Source organism: Melanaphis sacchari, unplaced genomic scaffold, assembly GCF_002803265.2.
Source record: "Melanaphis sacchari strain LSU unplaced genomic scaffold, SCAv2.0 Contig310_pilon_pilon, whole genome shotgun sequence".
In the NCBI taxonomy this organism is placed as follows: domain Eukaryota; kingdom Metazoa; phylum Arthropoda; class Insecta; order Hemiptera; family Aphididae; genus Melanaphis; species Melanaphis sacchari.
The window spans coordinates 36,209-57,565 of record NW_020271184.1 but is presented as its reverse complement, the minus strand read 5'-3'; the positions used below and the strand labels follow the sequence as shown (position 1 = coordinate 57,565).

At 25.8% G+C, this 21,357-nt stretch overlaps 2 protein-coding genes across 9 annotated transcripts in view; one reads left to right on the top strand and one right to left on the bottom strand.

Moving 5' to 3' along the window:
• Positions 1-21,357, top strand: part of LOC112596242 (basement membrane-specific heparan sulfate proteoglycan core protein) — a 155,109-nt gene that overhangs the window by 109,576 nt on the left and 24,176 nt on the right. For 3 of the 8 annotated variants that reach the window (XM_025341755.1, XM_025341750.1, XM_025341757.1), the window contains 18 exons: positions 10,364-10,474; positions 11,050-11,169; positions 11,349-11,498; positions 13,774-13,902; positions 14,232-14,417; positions 15,589-15,795; positions 16,234-16,293; positions 16,970-16,978; positions 18,283-18,416; positions 18,495-18,588; positions 19,179-19,316; positions 19,402-19,533; positions 19,707-19,820; positions 19,892-20,085; positions 20,177-20,401; positions 20,463-20,765; positions 20,845-21,032; positions 21,102-21,246. In XM_025341755.1, coding sequence (XP_025197540.1) covers positions 10,364-10,474; positions 11,050-11,169; positions 11,349-11,498; positions 13,774-13,902; positions 14,232-14,417; positions 15,589-15,795; positions 16,234-16,293; positions 16,970-16,978; positions 18,283-18,416; positions 18,495-18,588; positions 19,179-19,316; positions 19,402-19,533; positions 19,707-19,820; positions 19,892-20,085; positions 20,177-20,401; positions 20,463-20,765; positions 20,845-21,032; positions 21,102-21,246 — 2,639 coding nt within the window. The remainder of the gene's footprint in view (positions 1-10,363; positions 10,475-11,049; positions 11,170-11,348; positions 11,499-13,773; positions 13,903-14,231; positions 14,418-15,588; positions 15,796-16,233; positions 16,294-16,969; positions 16,979-18,282; positions 18,417-18,494; positions 18,589-19,178; positions 19,317-19,401; positions 19,534-19,706; positions 19,821-19,891; positions 20,086-20,176; positions 20,402-20,462; positions 20,766-20,844; positions 21,033-21,101; positions 21,247-21,357) is intronic. The other 5 variants (XM_025341752.1, XM_025341758.1, XM_025341754.1 and 2 more) reach the window with 4 other exon arrangements.
• Positions 6,416-7,428, bottom strand: LOC112596243 (60S ribosomal protein L23). The gene is made up of 5 exons (XM_025341759.1): positions 7,296-7,428; positions 6,999-7,082; positions 6,805-6,933; positions 6,620-6,733; positions 6,416-6,555 (listed from the first exon to the last, which is right to left on the bottom strand). Exons 1-5 carry the CDS (start codon positions 7,306-7,308, stop codon positions 6,473-6,475), a joined length of 423 nt encoding a protein of 140 aa, XP_025197544.1. The 5' UTR covers positions 7,309-7,428; the 3' UTR covers positions 6,416-6,472.

Genomic DNA, 21,357 nt, shown 5'->3' with positions numbered 1-21,357 from the left:
CAAGCGCATCTCGTTACATGATTTACGACATTTTTGCCGCTCCGTATTCTGCGGTATACAAAAATATTGTCTCGTCGATGTCGTTGGACGTTAAATAATTGAAATTTATGAAGAACTTTTTAGAAAAACGATGAGATGGACTGAGTATATTAAAGTATATAATATTTGTGAATAGACATAGTAATACTATACTCGCTCAATCGCACGTGCAGTGTGTTTGTAATAATCTTCTTAGAAAAAAAAATGTGTCGGTCTAATAAGATGCATTGCGCACCAATCCCCTTTTATAATTTATACTGCAGCAAGTGTATACAATGAAGATCTCAATCGTGTATGAAAATATTATACATATTGAAGACGCCGAAACGTCAATTAAATAATTATTCAAACGTATAATCGCATGTGCGTCTCTTCCCCTCCAACTCCCACACGAAATTTTTTTATGTCGATTTTTGCATACGAATGTCAAAACCAAAATCTGAAAATAATATAATATTCGATATTAAATATCGCAATAAACAGTCCGTTTTATCTTCTCATTGAATAATCGACACGTTTCACGCGAACATTTTTTTTTAAACATAACTGCTTATTATTTATATGTACGTACATTTTTTTTCCGGATAATCGTTTCTCATGCCTAAAATTATGCGTTTCAAAGAGGCCGAACAAATATATATATATTGTAGAAAGTAATAGTTACTGTTAGTTAAAAAAAATATAAGTTTCCGTTAGACATTTAAACGGAAATATATACTATTTATGCTGTAAACTATATTTTATTTATGGTCTATACAGGACGATAATAGAAACCAATCACAAGTGTAATTCTTTATAATGATTTGAATATTTTAATACCCACCTACCTAACCAATATTATTCTTTTAGCATTTCAGTTATTTAAATTAATTTATTGATTGAATATAATAAGTACCTACTACTTATTTATTACTTATTGGGTATCTAGTATCTATTATAGACTAAAATATATCATATGAACCATTCTTGTTATTTTTTGTTATCATTTTTGATGTATAGAACGTAATAATTGAGAAACTACTCATTTGAATTTTACTTTTGATACATCAAATAATAAAAAAAAAAAATTATCAGCTTAATAATACATTTACAGTGAAAAAGAATATCTAATTCTCCTTTGAAAAATAAAACTTTAGTATTACCACAATAAAATATTTAAAAATATCAAAAATATTAAAATATGGCCAATGATTTTACCTAAAAAATTCAAAAAATTAAAATTTGAATAAATTCATGGTTATAGGATGATGGATAGGGGTGAACAAGCTTAGTAAAACACCCTGTATATAGATAATGATATTGTAAGCACTCCGCGAGGCATTGCGTCATATAATGCTTATGTCAATATAGACATATTATAAAGTAAAACAAATCATAAAATTATGTATATATATTATAATATGTGGATTGTTGCTCTTTATTACATAAGTGTTGGAAACAAGGGCAATACGGGATAACAATATTAGATAGTGCCACATTGGCCTATATATAATAATCGTGCTTGATACATTAGAGTAATAAGGTATTGGACTTTTGATAGCCACGAGGCAAATTGTTTGCGATATTTTACTTCTCGAGTTTGTGGCAGATACTATATTTGGGCGTGGGTTCTTTCTGAGACATCCATCATAATAGTTTCTACATCGGTGTTAAATATTTTTCATTTTTAAGGTTATCGATATATAATAATTAATATATAGGTACCTACGCATAGTTATAAAAGGGTACTCACGTATATTTTTACTGTAGATATTTTCGTCAAATACTCGAAATCCACAACGAAACGAAAACGTTATTGAACCACCATAATCTTTATGTTTTATAAATATATATGTATAACCAAATACCTATATTATTATACTTGTGTTTAAAACGTAATTCTTCTCTTTGCCGCATCACGCCGCGTGGTTTCTTTTAAAATCCATATTGTTTAAAGACGTATCGGAATCGGATATCTAAGTTTATTACATCACACGCACGCATTTAAAGGAAGCATTTTACCCGTATCAATTTGTTCATTTTTTCGTAATAATAACAACACACATTATGAACATTATAAAATATATAAATCAACACTTTAATATTGTATTATCGTGTATTTGTGTGGCGCTACCCAGGACTCAGTTACTCGCAGTAGTATGCTAACCATCATTGGCATCCAGTCGCCCATAAGGCAATCATAATGTGTGCCCTTATTCAATCTACGAGTATATTAGCTTGACATACTATTTATTAGAGAAACTAATATTTCCATACATAATTTTGCACCAAAACTGTTCGCTATGCCACTTATCTTTAATCAGGGCAATATACGAACCGCTACATTATTCACGTCATAATTCATTTGTATCATTAATAATCAATGAATATTATTTAAAATTAATCAGATTATTTACATTTTTTTTAATCACGTTTATATTTTCAATATTATAATTTCTGAATAAATAAAACAATTATATTTGATTAAATGAGTTATATAAAAAATTAACTAAAAACCACTTATATCAACGATGTAATAGAAACACGTTATACTCCTATTATAAAACTTACTCAAACGTTTTTTTTTTATAGATGTACTTAAGTTTTAAAATTGTAAATACGAGACTAGATTTTAGGAGTTAATGGTTTTTTATTTTTATCTTTAACCAACGTTTAGACACATTTCGGAAGTTAAAACATTTTATTTTCAATACTTTTAATAAAAATTAAGAATTATGAGTCAATGTCTTACTTATTTTTGATTTTTTTCGTTTTAATTACATTATACTTATACAATTTAAATTATAATTTATTGTGTATTATTTTTCGTTGAAACCATAAGTAACTAATATTCGATTAATGAAAATTAAACGCTTCATAAATATTTAAATCGACTTTAAGGATGGTATATATAGGGACTATAAGAATATAGGGGACGTGATAATGTAAATGTTTTTGCCTTTTAAAATATAAACTTATTATTAATATAATAAAATAAAGTTCCCTAAAGATCGACTAAATCTCAACCAAATGCACGGCAGACTTAATTAATACTATTATTATATTTAATATCTATAGATCTACAATTAATTATCTAAGATATGTAAAAAATATGCTGTATGAGCACGACTTTATTGTATATAGTTATAACTTATAAGGTACATGGGTTAATCGTGTTGATATCGCACGCCAGCGTGATAAGTGTATTTTTTATTTTTTTTTTTTTGTTTTCAATTATGCATATAGGTACCTATGATATAAATGCGGTCAATAACCAAATATCTCAAATTCCTTCGTCGGCACTGCACGTATACCTGTATCTATGGCATGACATTAAGTACGGCGGCCCGTATAATATTATATGTGTGTATAAACTTTGTTACTAAGTGAGAAATAAAAACGAATAAAAAAGTACGGATGTGCGCAAAACCGCAATATACCTACAGTACACACCGGCCACATATTATTATGTAACGTTACTTACGAACCGTATATAAATATAATATGTAGGTACCTACCTATATTATGCTTGTACGCGGAAAATAACTTTGACATTTGTCTAGGCGTGTCGTAATAATAATATGTACGTTTACGCGATGTTTCTCGCCCGAACATGGTGTGAAGCTCCCGCGCGACCGCTGTATCATTGACCATAAAACTTGTAATGGGTGTCGTAGCACTATTCGCGTACATATTATATATATATAACGGTTTAACAACTTCAAAAAGGCTGTAAACTTACAAATACACAATACAGTATTTATTATAGTAATTAAATTGTGTTCCGACTACGCGCTGCACATAGGTAACTGCAGGCATGCGTGCACTGTCGCAGCGCTTCTACGAATTTCGATTGCTGCGAAACGAATATTATTATTAAGTTCTAGGTAGATTATGTGTACCTATATTGTGTAACCGTATAAGTACGAGTACAATGCGTCTAAAATCTAAATGGCCAAATTTTATACCTAGGTACCTATTGCATATTTGAAAAATTTTCAATTACCTATTATGTTTGTAAAATTCACGTGCACAATTTAATATTATTACGTAGGCATAACTGCATATTATCTACACGTTTATCCATGAATCCATTATTCTCCAGATGCCGATTCATACCGATTTTCGACAAAATAAGAAAAATTCAAAAATAGTAAAATAGTAAATATCATACCATAATGAGAAATGCAATTTATATATCTATGCTCTAATTAATAAATACATTTATTATGGATTAATTATCAAAATTTAATTTAAACGTAGGTATATATTTATTTTTTGAATAAATCAATGCATGCACATTTTATAATTTTTTAAATTATTTGTGTCAGTAGGTATTCATTGTAGATACCTATAATTTATCAACAAACGACTTTAACGCTTTCAAAAAATAGGTTATCATCTCCAAGATAATCAAAACTTAAAAAGGGCATTTTTATAAAAAAAAAAGAAATTTGTTTGGAAATATAAATTTAAACTAGGTATTCTTAAAACCTCAAAAATTTGAATTTGAATAAATGTTCAATGGTGACTGATCATCATGGGCGCAAGTCATCATACCTCCGAGATGAGTGCCTCTACCCGAAACGTAGGTATCCAATCCATATTTTTTCATCTTGTAAGCAATATTTTTATAAATTTTTATTACCTAGTATGTTCTATATGTGTTCATATATTACTCTGCAGTCATCATAAATAAAATCTAAACCAATATATTACTATTGACTATCGACCGAATATTGTATACTTAATTTTTTCTATCAGATTTATTATGTAACCTTGCCACGCGTTAATATTATTTTTCATACGTTTATTCAATTCGATAATATATGTATCATCACAATATTTTAAATTGGTTACCATATTAAAGAAGTTAGGAGTTAAAGCATATTTTACACACGTTCATCGAATATTTTAAATATTATAATATATACAGTTAAAAAAAAATTTATAATCGGTCTTTACCATCAAACATCTAACTAGTAATATTCACCTGATAATTTAAAATGTAATTTATAAACATTTTTAGAAAAAAAAAAAATAAATTATCAATTATATCTATAAATTCGACTTTGGAAAATAAATTTATGTTATTTATGAATTTACTACATACCTGTAAATACTTATTAAATTATTTTAAAATAGTGTTCATGTAATATCTATCTAATTTATTTAAAAATAATATTTTAGTATGAAATAACAACTTTAAATTATAGTTTAAGTCTATATAACCTTCAAAATTAATTCAAGTAGAAGTTATTAAATTAGGTATTTTTAGAAATTCATTTGTAAATGTTTCTTCATCAAAAATATATTAAATAGTTAGATCATTGCATCGTTATTTGTAGTCATTAATTTCAATGAAATAAAATTTGAATGTCATTCATAATTTTACCAAGAATACCAATAAACTTAAATTCTAGTTTAATTACTGACTATTACAATAGCACATAATCAATCACACAAATATATTAAAATATTAATTAGTATATAACCCTATATCATGTACTCACTAATAATAAGTTAGTATTTATTTTTTTTATTGATTTAATATTATTTTAATGCAAAGCAATACGATTTAATAAATATATTAACATAAATAATTATTTTGAACTGTTAAATTAAAATATTTAATTGGGTATACCTACACAACATTAACACAGTTGAATAATTTATTGTATAACTCTTCTTTTATTACTATGTTAAATTTCTAATTTAATAATTGTTATTAGAATGTATTAATGAAATACATGCCTTTATTTGATAAATTTTGGAGAAACTATAGACTCACATTAAATTATAAAATAATGTTCTGTATGATATAATTTAATAGTTAGATATTTATGATTTAGTAAATATTTATTAATTTTGGTTAAAACTATCCATATTATTTTAAATATTTAATACATAATATAAATTTAAATAATTAAAATAAGATATATTTTCTTCAGTTGAAAGGTTAAAAAGACATTAAAATTGATACAGAACTCAAAAATATAACTGTTCTCATTTTTTTTTAAATTTAACAACTAGTATTAACTATGATAGCTCAAAAACTATTCTCATTTAGTATTTAATAAAATGTCTACTTCCTATCATTTAATGGACCTTCTCAAAAAATATTTAAACAAGTATTTCAATGGTACCTTCAAAGTAAAAAATAAAAATACTATTTAAGTTGGCAAAACTTTTTTACGATATTTAAAATAAATTGGATATTTTATTTCATACCAGTTCAAATGTATCCATGTGATTTGTTATTAATAAAGAGATACTTGCTTAAATTTTAGCTAATACAACTATTTAACTAATAAAATATCGTTTCTAGTAACCATTTAGAACTTTATAATCTTATACTAATTATAGAACATTAATACTAGAAATAAAAACACAAAAATTACAGTAAAGATTGGGATTTATTTGATGTCAAGACAAATTATCGATTTAACAAAATTTAAGCAATACTGCTGGCATTTGATGCAATCCTAGGCCATAAATCTGCACATTCTTTTGCAACAGGACCAGTAATAGCACTCCCTAAATTAAAATAATAGGAATGACTAAATGTTTAAGTAAATATTATAATTAATGCATCAATTACCTTTCATTTCGCCTTTATTGTTTACTATTACTCCCGCATTGTCTTCAAAATATAAAAACACCCCGTCCTTCCTTCTGAAAGGTTTTCGTTGTCGAATCACTACTGCAGGCATAACTGAAATAAATATAGAAATTAATACACACGTTAAAATAAAATGCAGAAATAACAAACATAATGATTTTTACCTTTTTTACGGAGTTCTGGCTTTCCCTTCTTGACCGTAGCAACGATCATGTCTCCCGAACCAGCAGCCGGCAAACGATTCAAGCGACCTTTGATACCCTGGACGGCAATGACGAACAAGTTCTTTGCGCCTAGTAGTTACACGTGACAAAAATAAATACTTTGTTATTACATTAAACTGTTAAGTTATACATACCAGTGTTATCGGCACAATTGATGACGGCGCCGACTGGCAAACCGAGAGAAATACGGAACTTGGCTCCGGCGGAACCACCACGTCCTAAAAAAGCACATTATTTCATTAAATTTGTGTATATAACCTCTTGCGCAGCCCGCCGCGATGGCCGACCAACGCGTGTATTAAGTGCGATCGAAAAACGTCAAACGAACGGCAGGGCGTCAACACGAACACATTCGGTTGTCCGACATATAAGTTTTTAGTGATTCCGTAGTTAATAGACAATTGTAAATGAAACAAGACAATTTTACTTACCTCTTTTGGACATTGTGGTGTGCTATACGCGCGCGATCAAAAACAAAAATTCAATCGAGACAGGACAAGTCTCGAGAACGATGTGAACACGCACGAGATAACCTAACAACGCGAGAGTGGAAAAGAAAGACGAAAGATCGGAATCACTCGTTGCAGTGTAGACAACCAAACAAAATAAATTATCTCTCCCACCAATTGGACGCCGAACACGAACGCCATCTGTCTAATAATAATTTACCATTTATCGGCGTGTCGGCGCGCGAATACTTATTATTCAAACGTTTCAAATACGGTTGGCAACAACAAACATAATATTTCAACTTGATACCCATAGGGCACAGACCATTGTACATTGTGCCATATTACAATGAATTTTATTATTGTTATTAAATCAGAAAAACGATTATTAGATTCATTGAAAACAAAAAAAAAAATTGAAGAACGTTATTATTTTGAAACGTTTGCCGAGTGGTAATTTTTTCTACGGTCGTTTAAACGACTCGGCGACGAACAATTATTTAGCACATTTAGCATAAAATAAATATAATCAATGAAAAATTAACACACATAAATCACTAATATGTGCGTAGACAATATATATGGTAATGCTAAAATGCCTAAAACGTATGATACGGTATTCGTAGTTTCTATTGATTGTCGTATTAAATTACGAAAATGTATTTATGAAAAATATTGAAGTTGATTAATCTATTATTATTATTTTTTACTCATTTCAACGAAATGCAATGATATATTTACATATTTATGTGATTACATTACAGAAAAATGGATTCTAAAAATGAATTTGGTAATTCATTACATATCATTCATTGATTCATATTTATATTATTTATTGCCTTCATTAATACGAATTTTATTTTGGCTAATAAGGTTTTAATTTTTCAGTGTGGTATTTTACCGTAAATCACTAATTGATTATTGGTTTTCTATATTAGGCACATCAAGTAGGTATCTTTAATTATTAATTTTTGTCCTATGAGAATTATATTGGGGCATTAATAGCAGTAACATAAATTGTATAAAATTGACATAGTAATTGCAAAAACTTGGAAGAGTAGGAAGTGAAATGTAAATACTAGTCACTAAAGAAGTAGGTACTGAACTCTGTATATTTTAGTGTTCACTGTTTAACTTAATACAATTAGTGAATATATCTACCTACAGAAGCATTGTATAATCGGCTATAGGATAGTACTTAAACTAGTGGTATTTTTTTTTATTTTATATTTTTATAGTTTTGATCTGCATAAAATTTGAAAACTTTTAATAACTATTTCATGTTATTCGCATAAAAAATAAACAATATTATCACATATTACAAGTTTACCCATTGAAAACAAGTCGCCAGTAAATATTATCAACAGTTTTTAAGTAGATTATGATATTATTGGTATACTAGTTTATTAAAAACGATATTCGTTATCATTTGTTTTGAAGTCTTTTTACTCTTATTGATTTTGTTAATTTTATATTAATTTATAATGATCTAAGAAATTGTTATTTTATATATTAAGTTACTTTAACATAATTTAGTTTTAATTATAGTTTAATATAACCTGTAGGCAATTGCAAATATTGTCAATAATAGAAACACATAATATACGGTAGCTATAAAAATGAACATCGTTTCACCTTTTTCTATCTTATTATTTTGTAACGATTATTTAATCATTATATTGGTCGAATCGTAAAACTGAATTTTCTGTTATTTTTTTCTATCACATTATATTATAATTTAATTCAAAACTTTACCCCTGAGCAGTTAAAAAAATAACGTTAGGGTTAACGTTTTTCCTTTTATTTTGATGCATGAACGATCTATAAGTTGCTTTAATTTAATCCATATTCCTATTACTCAATACTTCTTTGATTTCGTCTGATGCTATTTACTATATTAAGTATTAAACTTGGCTTTAAATTTAATTATTAATTACTATATGGTAATTTTTGAAAATATATTTAATATATTATGAATTAAATACAAAACAATATTTAAATATATATATATTATAAATAACTTTGTTTCATTTTAAAACTTCAAATAATAATATATATATAAAATATACTTTCAAAAAAATTACCTAATGTTTTTCTAGTTATAGTTTACCGTTAAAATAATCATATTTCAGATTCAGTTAAGTAAGTTTATATTTGTCTAAAAACTAAATTATTCGGTTCTTAAAAGTTCATGTCCATTAATAATGTATAGCATATCCATATAACTTTCATTTTATAGAATCCAAAACTTATGTACGTGCATGCACGGATACGTGTGTAATATACATAATGTATATGTAGGTACATAAATTTGTACAAATATTAAAGAAAAACGTAATCAAACTCTCACGTGAAAAAAAAATTGATTTCATTTAATATTAGGTTAAACCTACACAAGCTATTACAAAAACATTTTTAATAACTGTAGTAAAATATGTTACATTATTTGAAAACTTTTTGGTGAAATTGAAATGTAAATAACAAATTTATAATGTATATAAATAGATTATAATATTATGTAATAGATAAAAATTATTTATTTAAACATCTAATTAGTGTACTAGATATTAATAAAATGTAATATCTAAAAAATATAATTATTTAATTTTATGTTTTCTTTAAGTATCTTTAGTTATTAACTTATAGGTATTTATAAACGAATTGAATTTATGTTTAGACAATTATTTGTAAAAATCGGAAATATTTGAAACTGTTCAAAAGTTTTAGGTAGATATATTTTGTATAAAAAAATTTTATATAATTATACTATATAGATATGTAATATTATGTAACTATATGTATTATATACGAATAGATAAAAACAAATATTTTTAACTAATAATTAAGCTTAACAAATTTAATAAAATTAGTACGTTTTTATCGATTGTGTACAAATATAATCTAATTAATTAATATTAAGTATTAAATAATTTAATGTCCTACAAAATTAACATAGATTTTTCATTAAGTTATAATTAGGTATTGTATATAATTTGGTGACTGAGCTTTTACTTAAACTGATTTATCGATAATTTATTTTATCATCACAGAATGTACCGCTGAACAATTCAAATGTCGTTCTACATCATTTTGTATCGAAAACTCCTTAGTATGCAACAGAATAAAAAATTGTCAGGACGGTTCGGATGAAGTTAATTGTAGTATGTTAAAAATCTACTGAGTCAAAATTTAGCTTGGAATTCGCCACATACAAATGTTTCACATGTCTAGCGCTAAAATCTTTTTACACATTTTTGTATAATTATCATAATATAAAAAAATAGATTTAATTTATAAGATAAATTTATTTATTAACCACATTTCTACACGATAAAAATATTTATATATATCTATCACGTATAAGTTATAAGTATAGTTTTGCACTAAACATTAGAATAAAATTGCTATGTTAACTTTATACGCTGCAAGCATATGTAAAACTACCTAAGCCTTTTTGTATAACTGTATAAGATTCCATAATACAATGGCGCTTGTATACAAATGTTAAATAAATTATTGGTGGTGTCTAAATTTTTTTTTTTTAATGGGATATATTTAGTATTTTCACTTATCATTTGTACTATAACTTATATATCATAGTACATTTGAAAAATTTGCACTTGATGCTTTATGGAAAACGTTCGTAATTGTGTATTGTCCAGTATATTGCTCCGGGTTAAATACTACGCTGATTTTAATAATGTGATTATAAACAATTTTTTATAATGTTTTACAGCTGAAAAGGCTTGTGATGGAAATTCATTTTCATGCCGAAGCACAGATCAGTGCATTGACAGAAGAAAAGAATGCGACCAACGGATTGATTGCGATGACGGATCTGACGAAGAAAATTGCTGTAAATAATATATTTTATTATCAATAATTATGATACTACATTTATTTTATAACATTTTGTATAATTAACTATTAAGTGCACTTTTTATAAGTACAATGATTTATTAAACAGCTGCAGAAACTTCAATTCTTTTTGAAAAAATGTTATAATGTTTAATTTCTTTATTATTTATTGTTTAGCTAATTGCGGCTCTGAAGAATTTCAATGTCACGATGGTAAATGTTTGTCCATCGACAAAAGGTGTAATGGAAAAACTGAATGCAGCAACGGAGAAGATGAGGTTAATTGTGGAATACCGGGTGGCGACAGTTCAGTCAGTTTTGGTACAGGTACTATATTATACACTTCTTACGAAATTTATAATCTTCTTCATCCGTGCAATGGAAGTCAAATTACTGTATTTTATTGAATTTCCCGAGTATAAAAATAAACTACCTATAATTGTATCATTTTAACGGTTGTTGTCGCTTTCTAAAAATAACACTGGTGTAGAAAATATCATATTGCACTTACATATTCTACAATGTACTACATGAAAATGTACTTGTAATATAATAATTTTATTGTACTTCTAACACAGCTTTTCACGAATGCACATTAACTTCATATCATTTACGCACATCTAGTTCGGTATAGTCAATAATAAACCACGAATAAAATAAAAGCAACACTCAACAAAGCTTTGTATCTATAGGTATACGGTATTAGATATGTTAGATACAATAAACGCTAAACTTTTTTAAAAGGATATTAAGAATTTTAGTTTAATTTTAAGTATTTCAAGTAATTGCCTATATTTACTATTATAATACAATAGAAATACGCATTATGTAACAAGAAATTAAAAAATTAAATCCTATTGAAATCAGTATATTCAAGATCAAATAAAAATTAATTTTCCTTTAAATTTAAAAATACATTGACTTTTTAAACAACTTTTGTACTCAGTTTTTATTTTATTGATATTATGTTGAACTTAATATAAAAAGTTTATGTGTTACACATTGAATATAGTTTACTTTTGAGTAAACTATTTAGTAAAGGGAGCTGCTGATACAAATAAATAAGAATTGTTTTGAAGAATTTGGGAAACTATTTCAGATATTTTTTAATTTTCTTGGCCGGTTATACAAATAACTGCATAATAATATAATATGTACAGTTTATTAGAAATGATTTGCTGAGATGGTGTATTATACTATTATACTACATTTAAAAGTAAGGCTTACAAAGTTATAATAACGTTATATTTGACAAAAAACGATTAAAATTTGAAAACTTAATTATAACGGAAAACGATAAGCATAAATAATTAAATAACATAAAACAAAACATAGCGCAAAACGTTACATATGTCATGTAGTATATAATTACATGAAATAATCAATTTCCAATTATTTAATAGTTATAATTAAAAAAATTTAATTCTGAATAACGATAAATGCAAAAGTTGAATAATGTTTAAATTCTGAATAGGTAACGATAAACTTAAAATTTGTATTATCTTTTAATTGTAAATAACGCATAACAATTTTTTTTTCAAATGCAAGCTCTGTTTAAAAGTAATTATCATAAATTCATGAATTTCAAAAATAAAGTAGCTTCTTTGCACCATTCAGCATATAGGTACAATAGAAATAAAAAAAAAATTTCATGATTAAAATTTAATTATAATTTTACATATTTTATTTTTTTATAAATAATTTTTTTTTTTAAATACTTATGGTGGTTATTTTTTTACTGTGTACTGTGAACGTGTTAAGTGTCTTTTTAAAATAATAACCTAAATACGTCTTATATACATATACATTTATTAATATGATAAATAAAAAATATGTACGTAAATCTTACTGTTCAACTTAGGATAAAATCTAGTGAACTTATTAATCTTTATTTAACCTTGCATTATTTTTGAATGTCTTCCTAATTTTTATGACGTGGACTTCAGACTTTATAAATTGGATTACAATAACAATATACTACAATATTCTTTGATACACATAAAACGGAATATAATATATTTTATATTTTCCTGTACTTTTGTATGATTGTTGATTACTAATAAGTTATAATATTTATAAATATCAAAAGAATAGATTAATGTCAGAGAATAAATCATTCAAAACTTAATTTTCCCTTCCTCGGAAATAGTTATTTAGATAATAACGCAAATATAACAATTTCATATAGAGACTAATTAAATGAGGACAATTTTGATTTTTGAAGTAAGTCTTATTGATTTATATGATTAGGTATACGACATAAACGTGACAGTAAATCATAGCTTAAAGTATTATATTATCATTATTATTATCTGATAATTTAACTGCACCTTCAGAGTTATACTTTAGCTTACAAAAAACAAAAACATTTTCAAAAGTTCATTAGATTTTGTCCTATCTGTGTGTCACGTGTATAGTAAATATATATGATGACGATTATAATAATATGTTATGTTATTATAACACTTTTACATATTATAATATATACTAATTAATAATTACGTAATATATTAAAGTAATGTTAATAAATAACATTATTTTTTCAATGTTCACGTTCTTAATATTCTAATGCTTTTCTTGTGGCACGCTTGATGTGGTATAGACCCCATGCTCGCACCTTGCGCTGAATCAGATTTCACATGTGCTGACTCGAGTTGCATACCCTTGTCGAAGTTTTGCAACGGTCGTTCGGATTGTCTGAACGCAGAAGACGAGCGGAATTGCACAAATGGTAATAATATTAACAATAATAATAATACGACAGCATTTTTTTTTTACACCCCTGCAATAAAATGCGCGCACATCAGCTATACAAATTATGTGTGTATATTATGTTATAATTGATGAAAATAAATGAAATTTGAATTTCCAAAACGTAAAAATATAATAATTGTTATAACTTATAACCTAGATAAATTATAATTTATAACTATTATACATATATACATTATTAAAGGGCAGCGCATTTTCGTTTTTATTGTTTTTGCTTGTATTCTGGTAGTTATGTGATATATTGTTGTATTTTTGTTCTGTGGCTTTTTGTGTACTACTATCATGTAGACAGACCATCGTTATCGTCTGCAAACACTAATCAGGCGTCATCACCAACCACCTCACTGCCTTCTACAATCGCCACGGTGTGCTTTACCAACGAGTTCCAATGCCACGATGGCAGTTGTGTGAACATCAATTATCACTGCGATGGTATTAACGACTGTAGAGATCAAAGTGACGAATTGAACTGTGGTAAGTACGATCCACTGACGAAGCACGTCAGTCGTCTCCGTCATCATGGCGTACAACGTTTTACTCGGGTGAACCTGCTAAATTGGTTGAATTCGATAGGAGCTTTAGGCTTTATCGTCGGGCTTATATGTATCTGTGTATTTAAGTATTGCGTAGTATAAAGACAACAACATGTTTTCCTTTCCATTTAACTTTATAATATTATAATATTTTGTATTTACTCACATGAACCAATGAGAAGGATAATTTTTTTTTTTAATAATAAAGAAAAAAGTATTTTTTTAGTAGGAACACTCATAAATTTATGAAGTCCAAGCTTTATAACTTCATAGAAACGTGAACAATAATCAATTTTAGATTTTGTTCCATATTTGTACTTAATAGACTTAACTAAACAAAACTTTATAAAATAAAATATATTTTTAAAAAGTTTTTAATATACCTACAAGTGAACATATTTTTTATTTTAAAAGAGGTACAAAATATATGTTTGTACGATATTTATGTTTACAGTCACGTAAACAAATACAATTTGAATTAAACTTTATAACTTTAAAAAAACCCCAATATTTGTATTAACATACTTAAGTTTATTTTTTTCAAAATATTTGTCTTTTTATAAGTCATATAAATTTCTTATGTATTCTAAACTTTAATTACTTATAAGTATACTTACTTACTATTAATAAAAATCAAACTAATACCGGAAGGATAATCCAGTTTCTTGTATCATTTAATATTAACATTAAACTTTAATGTTGTTTAAATCATCATTAACCTAATCAATTAATTTAATTTCACAAATAATTAATATTCGCTGCACGTATATACGTTCATTACCTAAGTAAATATCATTTATCATGCAACTAATACTATATGTTATTCTGAAAACATACATTTCAAGTGTTTATCTCTAGTAAATAAATTCCTTTTGAAACGACATGAAATTGCATCTATCTGATCAAAATAGGAATTGTATTTAGATTTAATAAATTGCGTATGTACAGTCAATATCTAAACATACAGAGAATTTTTCATAATTACACCTGTATACAAATATTAGTTGTTACAATTATGAGAATGATTCCCCATCAACATCTTATTCATAATCATTAGAATATTATACATTGTTAACTCGTATATATTAGCTTTATAATGATTTTGTCCACAGTTCCCACAGTTCCGATAATAACGACCCCCAATGTCACTAATATTGCTACCACTACCGTATTATACCCGCAGTACCAAAATCCTTCTGTGCTCGTGACCTGCAACTGGAACGAATTTGCTTGCCGCAACGGTCGGCAGTGCGTCCCGAAATCGGCGAAATGCAACAATAACTACGAGTGTCAAGACTATTCAGATGAAGACAATTGCTGTAAGTTAACTACTTAAATTGGGGAATTAACTAACTACTAAATAATAGTATAACTCAAAAGTTTCAACATTATTTACAAAATTAAAAACTTAGAGGTCTGGATCATCACGTTATTATAGAACTATTTTTAGTTGTATATATCTAAAATTAAACTACTTATAAATATAGCTATAATCAGTTTCAAGTATGTAATTAATTATTTATTTTATTCAAATTTTAAATTTACTTACTTATAATTTGATAAATAGTTTGTTATAAAATATATTTTTATTATTTTTATATTCTTTGAATCATATTTTTCCATCTGTTAATGTTTTTATATTTTTTTATTGTTTTTTTTCTTCTATCTACATACACAATGTATCCTCATTAAAAATAATATATATATATATATATATATATTATATTTTGACTCAAATTTAAAAATATTTTTTTTAGATGGAGCTCCAGATGGCTTAAATTTAAAAACATATCCCAATGAACAAACCATCAAAGAAAGTAAGTGAAAACTCTCATTTTTGTTACGAATTTATATTTAAAATTTATTTATTGTATATATTTGCACATACTACATTCTACTGAAAAATATTCAGAGTGTAATTCATTTATATTTTAAAGTAACACTTTTTAATATAATCATAATGAACAAAATCGCACGTATAATCAACATCTGTAACTTTAATAGTTCACTGTGATGAAATTTTAAATATTTTATGGTTTTTTTTTTGGAATGCAATTAACATATTTTGCATTTAATATATATTTACTAGTATTAACCAGCTGTATTGCACAATATTGCTAGATTTGCACAAATTCTAAATTAAAAAAATATAAATCATTTAATCGTATTATTTTAAAAACTTGAATTTTAGGTAAAATTTAGTGAATTATAAGGTATAAGAACAATACGTTATAAATAATTTAAATTTAAAAAAAAAAAAAAAATAATATTAATAATAATAACTATAAACAGTGATATAAAGTATTCATTATTGGAAATTTTATAATCTATTATTAATTTCACTGTTATGGTTGTTTTTTCAAAAAAATAATATTTTCATTAGTTTTTATTGTTAGTCTTATAAAATTTATCATTTAATAATTAATATTAATGCAATTTTGTATTTTTGTTTATTTCCAAATATGCACTCTATTTTTGATTTCTTCTTACTAGACTCTAAAGGTAAGACCATTTTATTGGATATTTCGGGTGTTTGATTTATGAATATTTTTCGAATGCATCACTATGCTGAATATCATGCATGCTAGGGATTCATATAATGTGTATCATAAAACATGTAGATTTATAAATTATTTAACTGTTTCTATACTGCATGACAATCATTAAACGCATTAATAAAATATACATGATTAAACTGCGACATGTTTGTATTTTTATTACAAAGTATTGTTTTTGATCGTTTGCATGACAATTATTTGAAAAATCTATCAACACTTTTATATAATATCATAAACTAATATAGATTTAAATTTAATAGAATAATGTTTTGAAAAAAAAAACGGCAATAATTATATAATTTTCAATGAATGTAACGTTAAAAATATACATACCAAATATGTAATTAATATTAAACTTAGAGTTAAGGAAATTAAATGATTATTAGATGACATTTATGTATGTAATAGAAAAATAAAGTTTAATAAATAATTTTGAGTATACCTGTCATATTTTCTGTGTAGTTATCGCGTTATAAGTAATGTTATCATTGTTTGATGTATAAAATAATTCTACTATCATTATTATATGAGTAGGTACAAGGGATCAATTAAATCTTAACACAAAAATAATTTAATTCTATTTAGATGATTTGGAAATAATTATTTCTTAATAATTGAATAACAAATACAATGCAAATATTTGTAATTTTCATATATAATTCATAATTAAACAGATTTTAGATAATGTTAAAATGGTAACTAACAATTAATTAATATGTCCAAAAGAGTTTCACTTTCTAAAAAAGATAACAAATTATCAATACTTTCATGATTAAAATGCCATTATACTACTTAATTACTATACTAATTATTTTACTTTTGTAAAATACCTACTATCTAATAGTAAAATTATACACTTGATTAATACTTTTAGTCATATAATTAGATATTAATCTAGGGACCATAAAAAACGGAAATCTATGTATCAAAAATAGACTGATTACCCTAATTTGGGATTTTTGGATACTGATGGATTAATTATTAACACTATCTGAAAGTAATTTTTGAATAACAATATTAAAATTTAAATACTTAATTATTTATAGGTATTTTATTATAATTGCCTATTTTATTTTATGTATTGTGTATTTTAATAATATAATTATATAACTACTATTATTAGTGTTTATAAGTATTTATTTAGTTTTGCATGTTGCTCGTATGTCATTTTTGGTTTGGGTTTTTTTTTATTTAAAATATTTATAATATTTAAATTGTTGTAAAATTATATTTCTATTCGTTGCGTAGACAGAGAAGTAGTATTTCAATGCAGAGACGAAGGTCCTCTGAGAGCACCTGTTAGATGGTCTCGAGGCAACGGACTACATTTACCTTATGGGTCTAGAGACATCGGAGGACGACTTGAAATGCCTAATATTAAGGTAAATTTATATTTATTTAATATTATTCATCACTTAAAATGCTAACATGTTAAAAATAATTTTGAATGTATAATATAGGTTGAACACAGTGGCACGTACGTATGCGAGGCAATCGGTTTCTCAGCTTCTGACCCTGGATCCCGAGTATCTGTCTTCTTAAAAGTTGAACCATGTAAGTAAAATATCTAAACATTATACATTTTACACTTAGATTATAAAAAAAAAAAAATTATAACACAAGCAGCACGGAAACACAAACATATAATACCAATTATAAATAATAAATGGAAATTTGGTTTACCTGCAACAAGATATTTTAATTTTAATCGCTACTCAGGTATGTACATAATTGAGCTGAAATTTATAACAAAGAAATTGGTTTATTATATGTATTATAATAAAATTTATTTTTTACTTTGCTGACCTTTGTATTTGATTTAAATGTAAGTAAATTTTAAAATTTTTTAGTAGGTACCGGAATTTGGATTTAAAAAAAAATGTATATGTGTATTTATAAAATAAAGTACAAATATTGTATTTATTGAATTTACCAATTAGGTAATTTTTAATACCTATTTAGATTATCTATGGTGTAAAGTGTAAATACTCTCACATATAAATGGCATGTTATTAATTAATAATTATATTTTTAATGTACATTTAATGACATTTGTATACCTATCTATTTAAAAATTATTATTTTACTAATATATATTTTAATTGCTATAATATTTAATATAATATTTTTGATTTATATTTTAGGGATCGATGTAACTGTTCGGCCATTAGAAACTTGTGGTTTGAATGAAGCTACGTGTTCAAATAAACAATGTATATTAAAAACAAAAGTTTGTGATGGTCAAATAGATTGTTCAGATGGATCAGATGAAACCCGTTGCAGTATGTTTATATTTAATTAAACACTTCATTAAAAATTCACATATCTATAATTAGATTTTTTTTTTTAAATTATTATCATTTTTAGATATGTTTGGATGTCAACCTAACGAGTTTCGTTGTAGTAATAAAAAATGTATACTTAAAACTTGGGTGTGTGATGGTCAAGACGATTGTGGAGATAATTTTGATGAACAAAACTGTGAACAAAAATTGTCGGGTGTGTAATAAATATAAATATATTTCTTTTCTTTTTATATAAAATAAACCGCTATAACTTGGCATGTTTGTACTAGACGTCAGTACATATTGGAATATTATAAACTATAATATATAGGTATTCCACGAAAAGTAAAATATTATTTTACTAATTTTTTTATTTTATTTTATTAGATTCTCGCTGTTTATATAGTGAATTTGAGTGTAGAAATAAAGAGTGCATTCCAAAATCTTTTCAATGCGATTCTCAAAGTGATTGTTCAGATGGAAGTGATGAAATTGGTTGTCGTAAGTAGAATAATATATATATATAACTGTAATAACTACTTTAATTTAATGTTTTTTAAATTTAAATTTAGTTCCTGTTCAATTTCAAACTACACCACCTCCTTTGATAACACTTGAAATTGGTGAAGTGTTCATAACAACTTGCAAAGCTGTTGGTGTACCAACCCCAGAAATATCATGGCGATTGAACTGGGGTCATGTACCGACAAAATGTGAAATGACTAGTGTCAATGGATTTGGCACACTCACTTGTCCTAATATTCAGGTATAATTATTATATTGTGAAACAAATTTATTCATAAACTTACGTCTTATGCTTAGCTTGGACCAATATTCATTTATTTTATGGATTTTAGGAAGCTGATCAAGGTGCATACAGTTGTGAAGGTATCAACATACATGGATCCGAAATAGCAGTACCAGACACAATATTAGTTGTAAAACCACCGAATGTAATTCAATCAACTTCATGCCCTAAAGGAACATTTAATGATGTAGCTTTATCTCAAAATGATTGTATCAACTGCTTTTGTTTTGGAATCTCGAGTAATTGTAGAAATTCCAAACTCTTTAAGATTCAGGTTTGAAAAGCTTGCTTTGTGTTTATTTGAGTTAATCTAATCTAATATTTTGTTGTTTTAGAATATACCATCACTATATCAACTTAGAATAACTAATGTTCATATTGATCCTACAACATTTGTAATAGAACTACAATCAGCAAGTTCTAGTGCTCATCAAATAAATGTTAATGGAAATGAAGCTTTACAAGTTTTTACAGTCAATAATGCTTCAAGGCAATTTGAAGACATATATCCATATTTCAAATTCCCAGAAAGCTATTTAGGCAACCAACTTAAATCTTATGGGGGATACATAAAATACATTGTTAGGTATGAGGGAAATGGAGATCCATTTCAGTTCATACCAGATATAATTTTGATTGTAAGGAATTTTTTATTTACTTTATATATATATATATATATATCAACAAATAATGAATGTTATTTATAATTTTTATTAGGGAAATGGTATTACACTTATGTATTTTGGTCCAGAAGTACCAGTAGGCTTAGATACAGTTGTATCAGCTAAAATATTTGCTGATTTTTGGAAAAAAGGAAGCACCAATTCTAGTTATTCTTTTGAAGGAGCAGCAACCAGGGAAGATATTATGATGGTTTTAGCTAATTTAGAAAATATTTTAATCAGGTATACATCTCATTAATATATTTCTTTCATAAAATGTTGATGTAATATATTATATTAATTGCTTAAAAGGGGTCAGTACATTCCTCAGCAGTCTGAAATAAACATAAAACATATAAAAATGGATTCTGCACAAACATTAAATAGTGTAAATGAACATGTAGCATTTGTTGAAGAATGCCAATGTCCACCAGGTTATACTGGTCTATCATGTGAAGTAAGTGTCAAATGTACTATCAATACAATTAAATATATGAAGAATATTAAATTTATTAAGTTAACTACTCATTATATTTCAATACTCATTTCAAAAATGTTTATTATGACA